Genomic DNA, 18,007 nt, shown 5'->3' with positions numbered 1-18,007 from the left:
TGGTGTTTGGCAGGATGGTGGGATGCAATGTCTTCAGGGCTGACCTTCAGCAGGGTCCCATTCCTGGAACAGGGCTGTTTTGCAGGAAGGATGAACAGCTCGCATTCCTCCCCAGGATGGGAGGGAACTGTTTGCAGTCAGATCACCCTGGCTGCAGAGACAGCAGAGATAGCTTCCCAGCACACACGGGCTAAACTCTTAGGCAAGACCTGTCTTGCACCCCTAGACCACATAGCTGGTACCATTGCACAAAATGGGGATCTCCAATGCTTGACTCAGCTCACCCTTCCAGCTCAGATAAGCTCCAGCTTTCCCCAAATAATCAACTTCTGATCAGACAGCAATCTCCCTCAAGGCAATTAGGATGGGAAATTATTTTGCAGACCCCTGGAGGAGACTCCCCAACAAAGATGTTTCCCCTGGTCCTGCTACACAGCCCAGAGTGGTGCTAACACTGGGGGTTGCAGGGGGTGGGCAATTTTTTTCTGCCCCATCAAAACTTTGGGAGAATTTGGAACCCTATTCAATGGGACACTGACTCATACTCCCATAATCAAGAGGTATGTATTGATGACACTGTGAGTGCCCCCCAGGGCCATGGCATTACCCTCATCACAAGTTCAACACCCACCACCTAGCTCCTGCTGTGCACCCCAGGTGAGGTGTGCCAGTACCCACTGCTGCTACAGCCTCCCCAGCTACGCCTGCCTGGGCAAAGCTGAGCCTCTAAGAGCTGTGATGGCTCCTGGCACTGCCAGCTGCTGCAGTCTCTGCTGATCTCAGCCGGGAGAAGAGCCAGCAGCTCCAGACCATGGCTTTTCCCTCCAGCTGAAGCAGCAAGCAGGGATTTAAGTCCCACAGGTGGGAGGCACAATATGACACGGTGCCCTCCTCACAAGGTGCCGGAATGGCCAGTACCTGGCCCCACAGAGGATAGGGGGCAGAAACGTGGCAGCAAAGAGGTCCCTTCCCACACTGTTGGGTGCAGGGTGTTTGTCTTTTCTGCAGGAACAGCTGCCTGGGAGGCAGTTCAAGGAGCCTTTCCCTTCCTCCTCACAAAGTAAATGGCTGGACATTTGCCAAGATTGAGATTATAGTACACATTTATCTGGATTTCTGTCTCACCGTGTCTGGGAGAAAGCTGGGGGCACTTTGGAAACCTTGTCAAGCCCTGTTCCTCTGTCCAGGGGGAACAGAGGCGGGAGGGAAGGGGCTGCCAGTTTCTTTGCCAGCAATGGGATGCCAAGGCACGGCTCACCCGTAACAGGATGCCCTGGGGGAAGCATTCCTGTGCTGAGAGTGACCCAGCTGTCCCGAGCAGCCTTTGGCCCTGGGCAGCAGGCTAAGAGTGAGTGCACATGTGCCCGCCGAGCCTCGGGACTTCGGCAGAGCAGAGAAGCAAACCATTGTCCCCGCGCAGTGCCAGCCCCGCGGGCACCGCCCGCCGCCGAGGCCTCGGCTGGTGCCAGCGGCCGGGTGGGACACGGCGGCTCTGCCATGGGTGAACTGCTCAGGCCAGCAGTGACCGCGGTCCTCCTCTGCTTTGCTGTGCGTCTGGAGGCCAGCCCGGAGCTGTCCGGTAAGTCAGGGTGAAGGCGGGGAGGAGGGGGATGCTGAGAACTGCGCTGGTATGATGGGAGGGAGAAGCAACAGCACTTTGGTGGGGTAGGGACAAGTGAGGTATAAACCATGGCAGGCCGGACTGAATTTCCCCAAAATGCTGGGATTTCTTTATCTCCACACAGGGCTGTTCTCTGAAAACACATCCCACAGCCCTGGTGTGTGTGAGAGTGGCTCCCCAGGTCTGCTGTGCTCTCTTGGAGTGTTTGCAGGCAGAAATGCAAAGAAATAAACAACAAGCCAGTCCCTGAGCTTTGCTGAGCATCCCCTCAGCCACGATGCTCATGTCCTCGGTGCTGGGCAGCGTGTAGAGCTGAAGGAGCACTCAGGGCTACTCTGCCAGCCTTCCCTGCTCTAAGAAGGAGAGAGAAGAGTTGGGTTGAAGCTGTACCTGGTCCCTAGACAGACCTGGTGGCTGTGCCCCAGCTAGAGCACTCGTGAGTAGGGGTGCTGCAGGGTCCCCTGCCACCAGATACAGCATGGGTCAGAAGCTCTCCCCTAGGCTATGCCGGTGAGCCTTATAGGTGTAGACAAGGCAGAAATTTGGGATCCCTTCTGTCCTATCTCTTTGTAAAGTCAGGACAGGTGCAGGCAGGGGGGGCACCAGGCATTCCCCAGGGATCATCTGAAAACAGTCATGCACACCTTCCATCTGCTCAGTTGAGCCCAGGTGGGTGAAAGCCTGATGCTGCAGCGTGGGCTGTGGTGAGGAGGATGTGATTTCATCGGGGCAGAGCTAACGGCACAACCACAGCACCGGAGATTGAGTCAGCTGTACTGGCACGAATCACTCACAAAGTCTGCCCACAGCCTTCTTGACATGGCTCCACCCAAAAAAACATCTTCACAACTGCTCACTGGCCCAAAAGAGTGTGATGGAGAAACCTCTGCACCCATGGCAATGTTTGAGCCTCAGTTTTAAAATACAAACCACTGGTGCTTGCAGCAGGCACGACAGCAGAATAGGGTGGCTGCCTCAAAGCTGGATTTGGGGAAACTCATTTCTTCTCATATTTCTCCCCTGACTTCCCTGCCATCTCTAGGATTTGTCTGAGTCCTCGGCATCCAAGGCTGCCCAGCAGTGGGGAGTTTAGGCAGCCCTACATCTAGCAGTATTTGGTATAGGCAGGTAGGTATGGAGGCAGTGCTAGGCAGAAGTCAAGGCCAGGGTGGCTCTGAAACCTTCAGGAGCATCTGACTGCTGCCAGGTGTGGGGCCTGGTGCTGCAAGTGTGGGCTGCAGGGGATGCAGAGGAAGGGGATGGGGGCTGGCAGCCTGGGCAGGGTCCTGTGCCCCTCACAGGCCCCAGCATCCAGTGATATGGGGCAACCAGAGGAGAGGGACAGGACAGGGTTTGTCCTGTCCCCTTTTCATGAGCTCTTCACTCCAAGGGTCTGATCTAGCTCTGTGCCATTCAAAGAATATCTTTGCATCACACTGGAGCTTTGACCTAGAACACCTTATCTACTGCCATCTACCTTCCTGTACCTCTCCTTTCATCTTTCCTCCATCACGCACAGAAGCAATTGAGGGCTTGCTTCTGGGATGCTGTGGCCACTCACTTGCTCATCCCAGCTTGTGAGGGATAATGCCAAGGGAGAGATTAACTCCAGGCTGGAGGCAGCTCCCAGCTGCACTTGCTGACATCCCAAGGAGGGATGCTGACTGCAGATACTGAAGGGTTAGTGGCAGCACTGAAGGTGAAAGGGGCCCTTTGTGCTGCTGAGCCTGGCACAAGTTTGCGGGGGAGGGGGGGAGCTAGTGGTCCCACCTTCTTGTCTTGGTTTGGGGGAGTTTGACACAATGGCATTCAGGGGACAGAGTGCATATCCTGCCCTGGGCCCCAGCACTGGCCTGGGCCTGAGGTGCAAGTTCCTCCAAAGACCCCAGAAACTGGGGTCTGGGGTCTGTGGTCTGCTCAGAAGCCCCATGTTGCCCTGCTGCAGTCTCCCGAGCCTCAAAATGATGCTTCCCCTTTGGTTTTGTTTTATTCAAAGATGAAAAGTTCTTCATTCAGGGCCTACACATCACATTTTGTCAGCTTTTCTTGCCTCCTCAGTCTTCTACAGCAACTGGTGCCTGCTCAGAGCACCTGGCAGCTTGAAGAGCTCCTACTAAAATAGACTCCTTGCCCACCCAGTACAGCCAATGTGAACTGGAGCCAATACTGCATGTTAAGCCCTTGGAGAGACTGCACAGGACAGTCCCACTTTGTTGTCCCCTGTAGGGAAAACAACAGGGGCAGTAGTTTGGGACATGAACTAGGCAGGATTGAAAGAAAGAAGCATTCTGTGATGGGAAGTCAAGAAGGGAAGGGCCAGTTCCCATTGAAAGGGTTGGGGGCCAGGAATAGTTTGCAGCAACACACTGGGCTTCTTCAGCAGAGACTTGAGGTCAGCTGAGCTCAAGTGATGACTTTGTGGCTCACACTCATCCATACTGACCCAACCAGTTGTGGGAGCTTGCAGCAGCCCCTGGACCCATCTGTCATCCGGCTCATGGCTCAACTTGTGACAGAGAGCATCCTCCTCACCCTGACTCCAGGGATCATCACTGGGGGATCATCTCTGGCTCACTCTTGTTCTCTCCCCACCATGGCTCCATAACAAGCCTGATTTTCTCTAAACACTTGACATCTCCTTACGGGATTTCTCTACTTTCTCTGACTTGCTATACAGCCTCCATCTTTCCTTTCCTGTTGCTAACCAGCTCAGCTATTCTGTGCTGCTTTCCAGGCTCCTGGCAGCAATGTTGTATGCAAAGTTTGCTGCAAGCCCATCTTCTCTGCTGCTGTTCTGCTCTGATCTTGTTCACCCCATAAGTGCCTCATCTCAAGATATCCTCACTGCCACCAGCACTTGGGTGCCCAAGTGCCACCACTGCTGTGGCCCTGTTGTCTCCTCTGGACAACACCATCCCTGCTTTCCCCTTCCAGGGTACCTGCGCAAGGTGCTGAGGAACCACACTGCCCACACCTGTGATGGAGAGCAGCTCCTCATCGTCTGCCCTCGTAAAACCACCATCAGCATCCTTGGGGCCTTCTATGGGCGCCGAGTGCCCAGCAACAACCTTTGTCCCAGCCCCAACAATGCCTCCCAGGAGAGCACCGAATGCACGTCTGCCACGGCCCACCTGGTAAGGGAGGGATCTCAGGGGCCAGGCTGCACAACCCTCTGTCTCCACATCACTGAGCTGCCTGCTTGGGCTGGGGGGCTGCAGGCAATGCAGCCTCCCCATGCCCTGAGAAGGTTTTCATCAGCATCAGGATTATAGAATAATGGAATCAAAGAATCACAAACACTTCTTGAACTCTGCTAGGTTTGGTGCTGAGACCACTTCTCTGGGGAGCCAGTTCCCAACTATCCTCTGTGAGAGGAACCTTTTTCTAACATCCAGCCTAAACCTGCCCTCAAACAACTTCAGCCCATTCCCTCGGGTCCTGTCACTGGTCACCACAGAGGAAAGATCAGTGCTTGCTCCTTCTCTTCCCTTCATGAGGAAGTTGTAGACCAAAATGAGGACCAGCTCAGACTCCTCCAGGCTGAACAGGCCAAGTATTTTCAGCCAGTCCTCATAAGGCTTCCCCTAAATCCCCTTCACAGTATTGCCCTCCTTTGGATGCTCTCTAATAATTTCATATCTTTCTTATATTATGGTGACCAAAGCTACACACAATATTCAAAGTGAGTCTGCCCCATGCAGAGCAGAGATGTACAATCCCCTCCCTGGCCTGGCTGAGCCTGATGCCCCTCAGGACAAGGTTGGTCCTCCTGGCTGCTAGGGCACTGCTGACTTATATTCAGGTTGTTGTTGACCAGGACCCCAGTATACACCCAGTCCATACACCCAGGGTTGCCCTTTCCCAGGTGCAGAATCCAGCAGTTTCCTTTGTTGAATTTCCTGTGGTTGGTGATTGCACAATCCTCTAATTTCTTGAGGTCTCTCTGTGGGACCTCCCTGCCTTGGAGGGTGTCAACAGTTCCTCACAGTTTTGCATCATCCGTGGGGCCCTTTTCCTGGACCATTTTTGGAATTTAAGTGTGGAAGAGATGTTCTGCCATGTGTTCCAGAGTAGAGCCTGACAGGGCTGGAATACATGCTGCTGATTAAGGAGCAGGGATGTCTGGAGCAGAGAGCAAGAAGAGCAAAGCTGCTGCCAAAGCTCAGCTCTGTTTAGGCAGCAACTGGGAACAGAGATTGCTTGTGTTTCCTTAGTGAATTTCCGTTCTGGCAGGCAGTGAAGACCAAGTGGAGACAGTCCTGAGCTGGGCGGGAGGGACAGGGACAGGGACGGGGAATTAAGAGATGAGAAGAGACTCCGTTGTGGGTGCTGGAATCCCCGGGCCCTAGTCACGCAGCGGTAGCAAGGGAATAAACTTCTCCCTTCTGCCGGCAGCCTCTGTTCCGCTGAGGAGCCATTGCTGTGGGACTTGTGAGGGCAAGGAGGCAAACAGAGGGGAAGGGAGTCCCATAGCCACCCAAGGCCGGGCGACCCAGGGACTCCTTCCAGAGCCGAAGGCCCGGCTCGGCCGCTCGCGGGCTGGCCCCGTGTGCAGGAGGGGAGAGGGGCCGCGGCCATCCCGGTCACGGGCGGGGCCCGACCGGCCCGTGGGTGAAAGCTCGTCCCCACCTTGTGGCCGGGCGGGGTCATTGCACGGACGCGAGTCCAGGGGATTCGCCTGCACGGCTGTTAGAGACGCGTGGTACGATACGGTACGGTACGGTACGGTACGGTATGGTACGGTATGGTACAGTACGGTACAGTACGGTATGGTACGGTGTTGTACGGTATGGTACAGTACGGTACGGTACAGTTCAGTATGGTATGGTACAGTATGGTACAGTACGGTACAGTATGGTACAGTACGGTACGGTACGGTACGGTACAGTACGGTACGGTACGATATGGTATGGTATGGTATGGTATGGTATGGTATGGTATGGTATGGTATGGTATGGTATGGTATGGTATGGTATGGTATGGTAAGGTATGGTAGGGTATGGTATGGTAAGGTACGGTATGGTACGGTAAGGTACGGTACAGTACGGTAAGGTACGGTACAGTACGGTATGGTACGGTATGGTATGGTACGGTATGGCATGGTATGGTACGGTACCGTATGGTAAGGTATGGTACGGTATGGTAAGGTACGGTACGGTACGGTACGGTATGGTATGGTATGGTACAGTACGGTACAGTATGGTACAGTACAGTATGGTACGGTACGGTACGGTATGGTACGGTACGGTACGGTACTGGGATGCCAGCACAGGTAGTAGCAGCTATGTAGGACACACAGCTCAGTGGGTGCAGGGGGGGAACTGGTTCCGGAACAGGCACTGGAATTGGGATGTCTGCATCAGGGGTGGGCAGGAGCAGCTATGGGACACTTCTGTGGGATGAGTGGCCACTTCCCTGAGTGTGGTGATGGCACTGACGCACAGGAGGTGATAACAGCCTTGGGACTTCTCACCCAACTCACTCCTGTTCCACTCTGCTCTCCAGAAGCTGCTGGCTGAGTGCCAGGACCAGCAGTGGTGCCAGTTCTCAGTGCACAGCCAGGTCTTTGGGCCAGACCCATGCCCTGGGACACACAAGTATCTCATCGCTTCCTACAAGTGCCGGCCAGGTGAGGTGGAGCATGGTCTAGGCAATACTGCATGGGCTCTCCCTGACCTCAGCTGCTCAGAAAGGAGCAGGAAGGAGATGCATGGCTGCTTCTGCACCTCGCAGCCCTATTTCAACCCCTCCCTTGGCCTAAGAAAGGTGAGTCAGGATGCATCAGGGCACTCAGCGATGTCACTCCCTAGGGAACCATCGGGTCAAGACCGTGTGCGAGAATGACAACCTCAAGCTGCAGTGTCGACCAAAATCCATCCTGGCCATTTATTCTGCAAGTTATGGACGATTCCTGCGGGGCAAACCAGAATGTGATGTCTTGAACACTGGAGAACCCCATATAGGTATGCCAGAATGGTTTGAGACAGAAATGGGGCAGGAGTCATGCAGAGTATGGCACAAGTCCACCACTGGGCTGTACCTGTGTCCCTTGGCCTCCGCTGGCTGATGCCCAGCAGGGAGGGGCAGGCAGCTCTGCCCATGGGTCCATGCCTCATGCCTCTGCAGAGTGTGTGGCTCCAGATGCTCTGCGCAGGGTCTCCAAGAAGTGCCACCGCAAGGGGAACTGCACTGTGGCTGCTGACAAGGCCACCTTCGGGGACCCGTGCCTCCCCGGCATGAAGAAGCAGCTGCGAGTCTCTTACACCTGTGGTGAGAGCTCCCCACGGAGCCAGGGGCACAGGCGCCACTGGTGGAGTGTCTGCTCTGCCCACCCCATGCCACACAGGCAGGGGCATGGGGCTCCCCAGGGAGGCAGGGGCTGCAGGGAAGGAGCAGGATGGTGATGCTTGGTGTGTGCTCTCCTTGCAGTGCCCAAGCAGCTGCTGGAGGAGGTGGGCCCTGACACCTCGGACCCCTTCCTGCTCTCGGACTACATTCACGGTAATGTGGGGGGAGGAAGGTTACACCACAAGCAGTGTGGCATCACATCTGTGCTCGGGTGAACCAGCCCTTCCATGGTTTGTCTGCATCCCTAGTACCAGCCTAGCATCCCTGTCCCATGGTGGAAACCATCCCTTGTGCCCATTTTGAGGGGATGGAGGTGGCATCTGCTGGGAGCAGGGGAGAGGAAGACACACAGGGTCATCCCTGTGGACAGCAGAGCACTTGTGCAGGAAGGATGGAGTGTGGTATGGGGAAGGACAGGCAGGAGCACGCAGTCGGGACATGGGGCACTGAGAGCACCTCGTGCCTCAGTCTGCACCCCCTTCTCACTGCAGGTGGCTGGTACAAAGGGCCCAGGTTCTCCAGGCTCCAGGAAGACCGCATGATTTTTACTAGCTCTCTGGCAGCTTTTGCTCACCTTTGGGGTATGTGCCCTCTCTGGGTCTCATGTAGCACCTGGGGAAACCGGAGAGGCTGGGGGGTGGCTGACATCCCGGATGGCCCCAGCTCAACCTAGGGCTCATCTCAGAGGCAGCCAGACCCCAAACCTCTCCAGCAGGGCCAACAGACACAAAGGAGCAGGGCACCAAGCACCCATGCTGGGTTTGGGATGGACAAGTAGGGTGGGAGCTCAGAGGTGGAACGAGCCTCAAAGACCCACAGCATCAACAGTGATGGTGTGGCTACAGTCCTGCCTGTGGACCTTCCTTTTCCAACAGGCCAGATTACCCACTGGGTCTTTTTCTTCCCGCCCTGTCTGCAGGCACTGATGGAGACCACCCCTCTGCAGGCAAAAATTTCACTTGTCGGAGGAAATTACTCATTTAATCCCCCAAGGGATTATTTTTTCCCCTGCTCTGCCTACCTCACATCTCAGTGAAGGTTTCCTTGGGGGAAAGGCCCATTTCAGGACTGGTGGGTGCTGATGAGGGTCTAGGTGACACTTCCATGATCGCTGGGGCAGGGTCTGTCCTGTCTCTGCAGCCTGGGTGGTGGGGGCATCCCTACTCCCTTCCTCTTACTCCCATATGCCTGGTAGACGGGCTTTGCAGGCACTGACACCCACAGACTACAGAGCAGTTTGTACCCTGGTGTCTTTCTTTCCTTTTTCCTTCAGGTGTCCCAGAGAAAGTTGCCCTCTACTTTCTTTGTGGAGTCTCAGGAGGCCTCATGCTGCTGCTGTGCATCATCAGCCCCAAAACAACCTTCATCCAGGAGGTGGGGGAGGCTCTCAAAGACCCAGAGCTGGGCAGCAGCTCAGAGCTGGGCAGGACCAAGCTGCAGGATGAGCAGGATGAAGACATCCCTGATGACAGCTCCTCAGACTCCTCTTTCCGTCGCCTCACCCGCACCTATCGGGCCACTGACAGCATCTTTGGCCCTGAGCTGACGGCAGCTATGGAGGGAGCAGTGGAGCACCAGGGCCACAGTGGGGAGGAGATCTGGATGCCCAAGGAGTCAAGCCCATATGCCATACACAAGATCAAATCGGCCACCAAATAAGACCCGGAAGAAAATGGCTGGAGGGCAGCAGAGGGGTGCAGGCTCAGTGGGATCCAACATCAGAGAGACATAAGAGTTTGGGCTCCTTGGGGTGGCTGGACATCCTGAGCAGCAGCAGGGTCATGGCAGCTCCAGTGAGTCCATCAACCCACAGCTCCACCAGCTGGGGGTGACATGCAGACCCTCAGTGTGATAAGGGGCGGTATAATGGTTCTGTGGGCCATGGGCTCCTTTGCCACAGATGCCACTAACCCTAACCTAACCTCCCTGTTCTCAGCTTGCATTGTCTGGCTCTAGAGTTTAACCCTGATCAGCTGTGTCAAGCCCACCCTGAGCCCTTTGAAGCTGCTTGCTCCTATTTTTCCTTGGGTACTGGCTTCCACTCCTGGTGCTGCAAACACACCCTGCACTCAGGCACTGTGTCAGCAGCAGAGAGGCAGGAATAGCCAGGACATAGGAAGAGGCAGGTGAAGTAGGTGTGCAAGCACAGCAGGCATCACCAGCACAGCCCCACCACAGTGCATGCCATGCAGCCCTGCTGTGCCAAGGGAGCTACTCCCCAGGCTGGGGCCACTGGCAGCTCAGCATAACACCGGCTCTCACCTACCTGCAGGCATTCAGGAGCTCATGTCATGCCGTGTTGCTCTATGCTTTCCTCTCTACTTTCCCCAGCGGCAGGAGAGCCCCAAGTTTTAACTTGCTGTATTTTTTTCCAGTGAATAAATGCAATAGCTCTTAGGCACAATATCTCTCCCTGACCTTGGTCATTAGTAATGAAAAGGGGAAAAAGAAAGAGGCAAAGTTCAGCCCTCCCTGTGCAGAGAAGTACCTTGCCTCCCATCAGTGCTTCTGGCACTGGGCCATGGGAAACAAACAAGTTGGGCCTGTTTTACCACAGGAAAGAATAAGGGGAAGAGAAAAGGGAAAAGCAGCCCATTTGGGTCCTAGTAATGATGCTTCCCTGTCCTTGCTGCCCTTCTTCAGCCTGGGGCTTCCCATCTGGTAAGCAATCCTGGAGCAAAGGTCCCCAGATACCGTGCAGAGGGGCTTCTCAGCCGTCCTGCAGTGCCAGGAAGCCAGGCTGGGGCTGGGGTCTGCTCCAACTTGAAAAGGTAGCACAGGCTTTTTTAGTGCTGTGGGAAGAGTCTGGATGGAAGCAGCAACCCAGCTTTCCTCATGAAAGGGACATGCCAGGCACAAATGCTCTTGAGCCAGCACACAGAGTCTAGCGAGAGGAGCCAAGGTCCTGCATTCTCCCTGATTTCGGGGTTTGCTGAGGGAATGTCACAGCCCAAGCAGAGCTTGTGGAGGTCTCACCCCCAGCCGGCCCCCAGCATCCATAGATTGTGATCTGGACTGAGACCACACCCTTGCCTCAATGCTTGGTCAGCTGGCACAGCTCCTGCTGCACACCAATGGCTTCACCTTGCACTTCTTGCTCGCCTCAGCTTTTCTCCCACATGCCCCATGTCCAGGGGCAATTTCAGCTTGTGTGGTGGAAGTCACACCCCTGCAGCAGGGCTGGGATTCCCAAGAGCCTTGCCAGGAGCACCAGCATGGCAGTGCTTTAGAGACTGGAAAAGCCTGCTTCCCAGTGCCAAGCCTAGGCAGGATAAGCAGACATGAACCTGTCCCAAAGCAGGAAGCTCATCTCAGCTTCCACAGGGCTGTGGGCAGACTTGGGTGGGAGTTTTGGCTGAGGATCTTATCCTACAGGATAATCACTGGCAGTGGGATGAGTCCTGGCTCTGCCTGGCTAGTATGCACCCAGCCTGTATTTCTGACTGGGCTATGCACTGCCTTAACATGCACAGGGAAAGGCAGGCTCCTGGATCCCACAGGATCCCAAACCAACAGCAAGCAAGCCTCAGGGAGGCCCCAGGCCAAGGACAGAAGTAGTAACACGGTGGGAGCTGGGTCTGGAGAGGACAAATGGCCAAGGAGGGAACAAGGTGGGCTGGGGCTGCAGCAACTCTGACCAGTTTTGGGGACTGAAGGGACCCAAGATGTGTGGGATCCAGGTTTAAACCTCCACTGAACCAGTAAGCAGAATTCTGCTCCTGGCTGTCTGTGATCCAGGTCTTCCTGCTGGAGATGCAGCAGAGCTGCCCGCATGCAGCCCAAGCCATGTGCCTGATCCTGCCCACATAGCCCTTGGGCAGCAAGTTTAAATCCCCACAGATGCTGGCACTGCTGTGTTTCCCTAGCTAGGGGTTCAGCAGCTCCACCCATAACAGCAGCATGTGAGTGTGCGATTATCTGAAAGGATTTTCTTGGGTAAAACCTAGGAATTTGAAAGGTTTTTCTGGGAATCTTTGGCCAAGGGAAGCTCTCCTCTGCTGCAGTGCTGAGCTCTGCTAAGTTTACCTCAGCAGGGGCTTCACTTGTGCCAGACCTCAGTGTAGTGCTAAAGCCCCCAAGAGCTGCTGAGGGCACAGGACCACTGCATGGTGGTGGCATGAGAGCAAAGAACTGTGCTGGAAACTCACAAAGGAGCAGAGTGATACACTGAGCATCAAGGATACAAACATGGATCATGTGTCTCACACATGAAAAGTGGGTGGCTTTTCCACGACTAGTTTATCAAGGAAAAAAGCAAGCTGTGCATGCGAGGAGTCTCTTGCATTCCTTTCGTGATACATGGAAATTGACTTCAAGCCAACGGGCGGCCTGAGCAAGCCTTTTCCAAGCTCTCCCTGCCCAGCAGCCTGGCTGCATGGCACGGGTCACCCCAAGATCTGCAATGCCCTCAAGGCTGGTCCTTGATACACGTACAGCGCTCCTCAGCAGATGTTCGATAAGCAGCTGATGTCCCGTACAACCCCATATTACAGTGACTGTGACATGTGCCTTAGTAACTTTGACCCTGTCCTGGTTGCTGTGGATGATGGGGCAGTCCCAGTGAGCCTCACCCTGAACTTGGTCAGTCATGCCTGTACGACACCACATGAACAGTGCTCCTGTGCTACCTCAGACAGTGAAAGTAGGGTTAGACTAGATAGAAAAATATCTTCCCTGTGAGAAGTGAGGCTGGGGATGCCCTGGCACAGGGTGCCCAGAGCAGCTGTGGCTGCCCCTGCATCCCTGGAAGTGTCCAAAGTCAAGCTGGAGAGGACTTGGAGTACCCTGGGCTCGTCTAAGGTGTCCCTGCCCATGGCAGGGGGGGGAACAGGTTGAGCTTAAGGTCCCTTCCCACCCAAACCGTTCTGTGATTATCCAAGCGATCTGAGCCCTCTGTTCCCGACACTAGGTCAAGGAAGGTGAACGGCCAGCACACCCTGTCCCCCCAAAACACCCTGTCCCCCCAAAACACCCTGTCCCCCAGCCCGGTGGGAAAGGGCAGCCCCCGAGGCCTGAGACCCACGGCTGCAGGCGGAGGCAGTAGAGGCAGTGGACTCAGCGGACTCAGCGGACCCAGCTGCCCGCAGAGGCCGCTCCACCCGCCCCGAAGGACAGCAAGGCCGGGGCCACTCCCCGGGCGCCACTCACTCTGCGGCCCGGCCGCCACGACGGCCCCGCAGAACGGATTTAAACGGCGTCCGCTCCCACCAATCACTGCCCGCCCGGCTCGGCGCTCGCCCCGCCCCTGCCGCATGCTCGCCTTTCCATTGGTCACCGGCGTTGAATTTTAAACCCTGCCGCCCTGCCCCTTAGCAACTGCATCCCTCTGCGCCCGCCGATTGGCCGCCGCCTGGCATCGCCTCGCACTCCGATTGGGCGAGGCTCGGCCAGTGCTGGCCGGCCGCTACCGAACTGCTACTTTCAAAAGCGCCGGGGCCGGAGGTGCGGGCGCAGCGGACTGGGCATGGGTGAGTGGGGAGGGAGACACTCCGGGCGTGGGTGGCAGGGGGGATCCCCCCCGACTATGGGTGAGTGGGGCCTCCGAGGGCTGCGGGGGAGTGGGCAGCGCTGGGACCCGTAGTTGGTGGCAGGCGTGGGGACTCTGGAGGATGCAAGGGAGTAAGGGCTTCCGAGATCCCCAGCTTCCCTGGGAACTCCGGGGCATTCAGGAGAGAGGGGAGCTTTGGGACTCCCGACTCCCCCAGGGGACCCTGAGGGTTGCAGGAGAGTGGGGATCTCCAAGACCTCCAGCTCTACGAGGATGTGCAAGCCCTTGCATCCTAGTCTGGTATGCAGAAGTCTGGGAATTGCCTGTCCCCCCTACCACCTCGCCCAGCAGAGTGCTTTTGGTGGTGGTCTTTGGGGTCTATGTCCCTTCCTCTCTGGGAGCACCCCTAGCCAGATTTGTCCCTCACCTGGGCATGTCTTGGGGCACCACCCACCTGCCGTGCTCAGGAAAGGGATCAGTCCTGCTGTGCTAACTCCCAGGGGAGACAAACCTCCCCCTGTGCTACCCCAAGCTGGGAGGGTGTCCCTGGAGGCAGGTGGGCAGCAGCCTCCATCACATCATGCTTTGCCCCCAGCTTGCTCACAGAGACCAAGGGAAAGGATGCCACTGCCACGCAATGCCAAGATGCTGAGCACCAAGCAGTCCCGAGCAGGCAAGGCAGGCCCTGCTGCAGAGAACGTCGATCCTGAGAAGGTGAGCACCGAGCCAAGCGAGGGCTGTAGGGGGGGGGCTCCTGTGCGGCAGCTGACCACCGTCTTCTAACAGCCTCTATTGCAGGAGGAGAGTTGTCATGCCAAGAGGTCTTCATCCTCACCCCAGGGCGGACCCAAGAAGAGATCAGCGTTCGGAGACATCACCAATGTGAGTACTTCTGTGAGGATGGGGGCTCTGGTCCCCTCTGTGAGGTCCCCATGGTGGGGGGGAGGCATATCCCATGCCCATTAGGAAGAGAGGTCTCCCTGGAGGGCATATCTTGCTTTCCACTGTGCAGCCCCTGTATGGCCCGGTTCTGACCCAAACAGGCTCGCAAGAACCAGGTGATGGCAGGGAAGAAGGAGGCTGTGAAGGTTGCTCCACCCAAGGCGCAGAAGGCACATAATGCCTTAGGGGTGGCCAAGAACAATGAGATCAACTTAAAAAAGTGAGTAGCTGGGGGCAGGGTTTTGCTGCAAACTTGTCCCATGGGGACAAGTAGTAGGGGCTTCCCTTGGCTGATGGAGGCTGAGCCAGATGCCGAAGGGAACTAGTATATCTACTGTAAATGGCATCAGGTTGTGGCAGTGGAGGGTTGGGTTGGATATTAGGAAAAATTTCTTCCCTGGAAGGGCTGTCCAGCCCTGGCACAGGCTGCCCAGGACAGTTGTAGGGTCACCTTCCATGGCAGGATTTAAGTCATATGGATGTGGCCCTTGGGGACATGGTTTAGTGGTGGGCATGGCAGTGGTGGGGGAACTGTTGTTCTCAATATCTTTAAAGGTCTTTTCCAACCTAAGTGGTTCTAAGAGTCTGTGGGGATATTTTAGGGGTGGTTTTGCCCCTTCCTGAAGCAGCAAGAGTCTTTGGAAGGCCCCTCATCAGCCAAGAAATTTGGTCTTCTCCCAGCAATGATTTATGTTCTTGTCCTTTCCAGGTCAATGAAGAAAACTCCCCCAACAGCTCCTGCAGAGCCCAGAGTGGATCCTGTGCCAGAGAAGCCGGTGTCTGTACAGGAACTGAAGCCCCCTGAGCAGAGGGTAGGGACCCTGGGCTGCAGCACTGCCCCAGGCCCATTGCAGCACCGCTCTGTGGCAGGCACTGGTGGTACTCAGGCACCTGGCAGTGCTCTGGGCCTTGGAGAGACTTCAGCCAGGGTGATGGAAAGCTGGGGAGGGGGGCAAAGTGCCACCACCATCTTCCTTCAAGAATTCTCCCCTGGGAAAGTGTGAGGCAGGTGGAAAAGAGGGATACAGAGGAGATGCAGCCTTGCCCCAACAAGGTGACTGGCACTTACAGGGCCTCCCCCTTACTGCTGCCTCTTCCATGCCAGCAGGTGCCAGCAGTGGAGGACATTGACAAGGAGCAGCTGGGTGACCCCTATGCCAATGCAGAGTACGCCAAGGAGATCTTTGAATACATGCGGGAAAGAGAGGTGGGTGACAGCCCTGTCCAGGGAAGGAGTGACTGCAGTCAGGGCCACTGAATGCCCAGAGGCTCTGACCACCTGGCAGAGGACTGCACAGGGTGAGAAGGGGCTTGTTTGAAGGTGGGGATGTTTGCCCTGTCCCTGAAAGCTGGCTCTTTGGCAGGAAAAATTCATACTTCCTGACTACATGGAGAAGCAGACAGACATCAGTAGGGACATGCGTGCTATCCTTGTGGACTGGATGGTGGAGGTGCAGGTGAGAGGGCACAGCTTTCTGCAGAGCAGCCCCCATGCTGCCTTTGGCATGTGTGACCTCTGTGCTAGCAGAGGCTCCTAGCATTCCCAGTGCAGAGCTGATCCTCCCCCTGTGTGGGCTAGGGATGAGACTACATCCCTCCCTCTGAGCCTGGCCCATAGGTACCCCTGGCCTCTGTGAGAGCTAGAAGGGGCTGGCCAGGCCTAACGTCTGACACTCTGTTCTGACACCCACTCTCATCCTTGAAGGAGAACTTTGAGCTTAACCATGAGACACTGTACCTGGCTGTGAAGCTAGTGGACCACTACCTGGTGGAGGTGGTGAGCATGAGGGAGAAGCTGCAGCTCATCGGCTCCACTGCCATCCTCATTGCCTCCAAATTTGAGGTGACTCTTTGTGTGCTCTCCTGGGGTGCAGGGTCAGAGGGGCTGTGCCTCTCTGGTCCCTGGGGTGGGGGCATTTAGAGAAGGCCAGGTTACTGCCCTGAGAGCTGCCAGAGTGGCATGTCTGTCATGTTCCTCCTTCCTGTCCCAAGGGCTGCAAATACAGTCATGATGGGCTGAAACCTGTGTCCTGGTGTCACTGGAGAGCCAGGTTCTCTCTGCTCTGCACAGACCATCAGGATACCTTAGTTTACGTAAAGCAGGCATGGAGCTCACGCCAAGGGCTGGAGGAGTATGGACATCACAAAAGTCCCACAGGGTGTCAACAGTCCTTGCTGAGTCCAGCAGCACGTGAACACTTACAGGGCCTGTGGGCTGGCTAGGATCTCCTGAGTGAGGCCATGATGAGCCCCCATTGGGGTGCTGAGCGTTGTGCCCCCACAGGAGCGGTGCCCACCATGCGTGGATGACTTCCTCTATATCTGTGATGATGCCTACAAGCGGGAGGAGCTTATTGCTATGGAGATGAGCATCCTCAGTACCCTCAAGTTTGACATCAACATCCCCATCCCCTACCGCTTCCTGCGGCGCTTTGCCAAGGTGAGTGCATTCAGAGGGTGGGCTGGGTGCCCCCAGGCATCCCTTCTGTTGGCTCCAGGGGACAGTGACTCACATCACTGGGGCTTCAGGATCCCAGTTGGCAGCAAGGGAACTTCATCCAGGTCCCCTCAAAGGCGGGGTGAGGTGTGAGGATGGTGGTCTGTGATAGGCTGGGTGTGTGTGATCCCTGATCTGTGCCCCAGCGGCTGCATTCTAGATCCTAGAAAGGCTGGGAAGGGGAGCAGCGTTGCTCAAAAGGCTGAGCCCTTCCCTGCCCACTGGCTGCAGTGTGCCCGTGCCACCATGGAGACACTGACGCTGGCCCGCTTCCTCTGTGAGATGACCCTGCAGGAGTACGACTATGCCCGTGAGAGCCCCTCGAAGCTGGCTGCCAGCTGCCTGCTGCTGGCACTTACCATGAAGAACCTTGGGGGCTGGGTGAGTACTGTCTCTGCTGAGGCACCCTGGGAGGAGGCACTGCAGGGGGACACAATGGACTAGTGAGTGGGGTGATCGCTAGGGCTATGATCAGATTTGGATGCTGGACAGGGAAGATGATGGCTGTCCTGTCATTGAGGACACAGCTTAGCCCTGCTGTCCCCTTGCAGACCCCTACACTGGAGTACTACAGTGGGTACAGTGCCCAGGACCTGCATCCTCTGGTGAAGAGGCTGAATTTCCTGCTCACATACCAGCCCCGTGACAAACTGAATGCTGTGCGCAGCAAGTACTCGCACAGGTGAGAGCACTGGGTTTATGTCTCAGGCCTGTCCCTGCCACAGGGTGTGACACCACCAGCATGCACCCTAGGCTTCTGTAGGGATCTGGGAGCAATGGTGGATGGGTGTCAGGGCTGGGTTGAGCTCTAAACCAATGTGTTCCTTCCAGGGTCTTCTTTGAGGTTGCCAAAGTCACCCCCATGGACATGCTCAAGCTTGAGGAGACACTCACTAGCTCCTAGCCCTACTCTGTGAATAAGCCTGTAAATAATGGGGTACCCTCAAGCAGGGTGCTATCATGTACATAAGTAATAGTAATTTTAACTGAGGACAAGGTGGGGGGGGGGAAAAAAGTAATGTGTAACTGTTAATAAAATATGTTTGTTGTACATGCTGGCACTGGAGACTATGAGCCCCAGCACTGTACTTCCCTGTGTTGTGATGAGACA

General features: G+C 56.0%; 2 protein-coding genes across 10 annotated transcripts; both read left to right on the top strand.

Moving 5' to 3' along the window:
- The first annotated feature begins 985 nt into the window (after positions 1-985).
- LOC132333844 (protein eva-1 homolog C-like) lies at positions 986-10,373 on the top strand. 6 transcript variants are annotated; one of them, XM_059859344.1, is made up of 8 exons: positions 986-1,579; positions 4,556-4,755; positions 7,127-7,250; positions 7,432-7,584; positions 7,748-7,888; positions 8,051-8,122; positions 8,461-8,550; positions 9,243-10,373. In XM_059859344.1, exons 1-8 carry the CDS (start codon positions 1,240-1,242, stop codon positions 9,626-9,628), a joined length of 1,506 nt encoding a protein of 501 aa, XP_059715327.1. In that variant the 5' UTR covers positions 986-1,239; the 3' UTR covers positions 9,629-10,373. The 6 variants fall into 6 exon arrangements, with proteins under 6 accessions (XP_059715327.1, XP_059715330.1, XP_059715329.1 ...); XM_059859343.1 differs by having other exon boundaries at positions 1,002-1,579; positions 7,748-7,891; XM_059859347.1 differs by lacking the exon at positions 7,748-7,888 and having other exon boundaries at positions 988-1,579.
- Positions 10,374-13,330: 2,957 nt separating this feature from the next.
- Positions 13,331-17,947, top strand: CCNB3 (cyclin B3). 4 transcript variants are annotated; one of them, XM_059859292.1, is made up of 12 exons: positions 13,331-13,437; positions 14,053-14,171; positions 14,256-14,339; positions 14,501-14,619; positions 15,109-15,211; positions 15,505-15,606; positions 15,764-15,856; positions 16,105-16,242; positions 16,684-16,839; positions 17,128-17,277; positions 17,448-17,578; positions 17,728-17,947. In XM_059859292.1, exons 1-12 carry the CDS (start codon positions 13,434-13,436, stop codon positions 17,798-17,800), a joined length of 1,272 nt encoding a protein of 423 aa, XP_059715275.1. In that variant the 5' UTR covers positions 13,331-13,433; the 3' UTR covers positions 17,801-17,947. The 4 variants fall into 4 exon arrangements, with proteins under 4 accessions (XP_059715275.1, XP_059715274.1, XP_059715273.1 ...); XM_059859291.1 differs by having other exon boundaries at positions 14,244-14,339; positions 15,508-15,606; XM_059859290.1 differs by having other exon boundaries at positions 14,244-14,339.
- The last annotated feature ends 60 nt before the right edge of the window (positions 17,948-18,007 follow it).

This window comes from Haemorhous mexicanus, chromosome 14 (assembly GCF_027477595.1).
Source record: "Haemorhous mexicanus isolate bHaeMex1 chromosome 14, bHaeMex1.pri, whole genome shotgun sequence".
NCBI classification, from domain to species: Eukaryota; Metazoa; Chordata; class Aves; order Passeriformes; family Fringillidae; genus Haemorhous; species Haemorhous mexicanus.
This window is presented reverse-complemented; position numbering and strand designations above follow the sequence as displayed.

What these genes read in the sequence shown, in the direction of transcription:
- LOC132333844 (XM_059859343.1), top strand. Translation starts at nt 1,240, where the DNA reads ATGCCAAGGCACGGCTCACCCGTAACAGGATGCCCTGGGGGAAGCATT. An exon ending in TTCCTACAAGTGCCGGCCAG is followed by an intron (nt 7,251 to 7,431) that starts GTGAGGTGGAGC and finishes GTCACTCCCTAG; the next exon opens with GGAACCATCGGGTCAAGACC. An exon ending in AGCTTTTGCTCACCTTTGGG is followed by an intron (nt 8,551 to 9,242) that starts GTATGTGCCCTC and finishes TTTTTCCTTCAG; the next exon opens with GTGTCCCAGAGAAAGTTGCC.
- CCNB3 (XM_059859290.1), top strand. An exon ending in CGTTCGGAGACATCACCAAT is followed by an intron (nt 14,340 to 14,500) that starts GTGAGTACTTCT and finishes TGACCCAAACAG; the next exon opens with GCTCGCAAGAACCAGGTGAT. An exon ending in TCATTGCCTCCAAATTTGAG is followed by an intron (nt 16,243 to 16,683) that starts GTGACTCTTTGT and finishes GTGCCCCCACAG; the next exon opens with GAGCGGTGCCCACCATGCGT.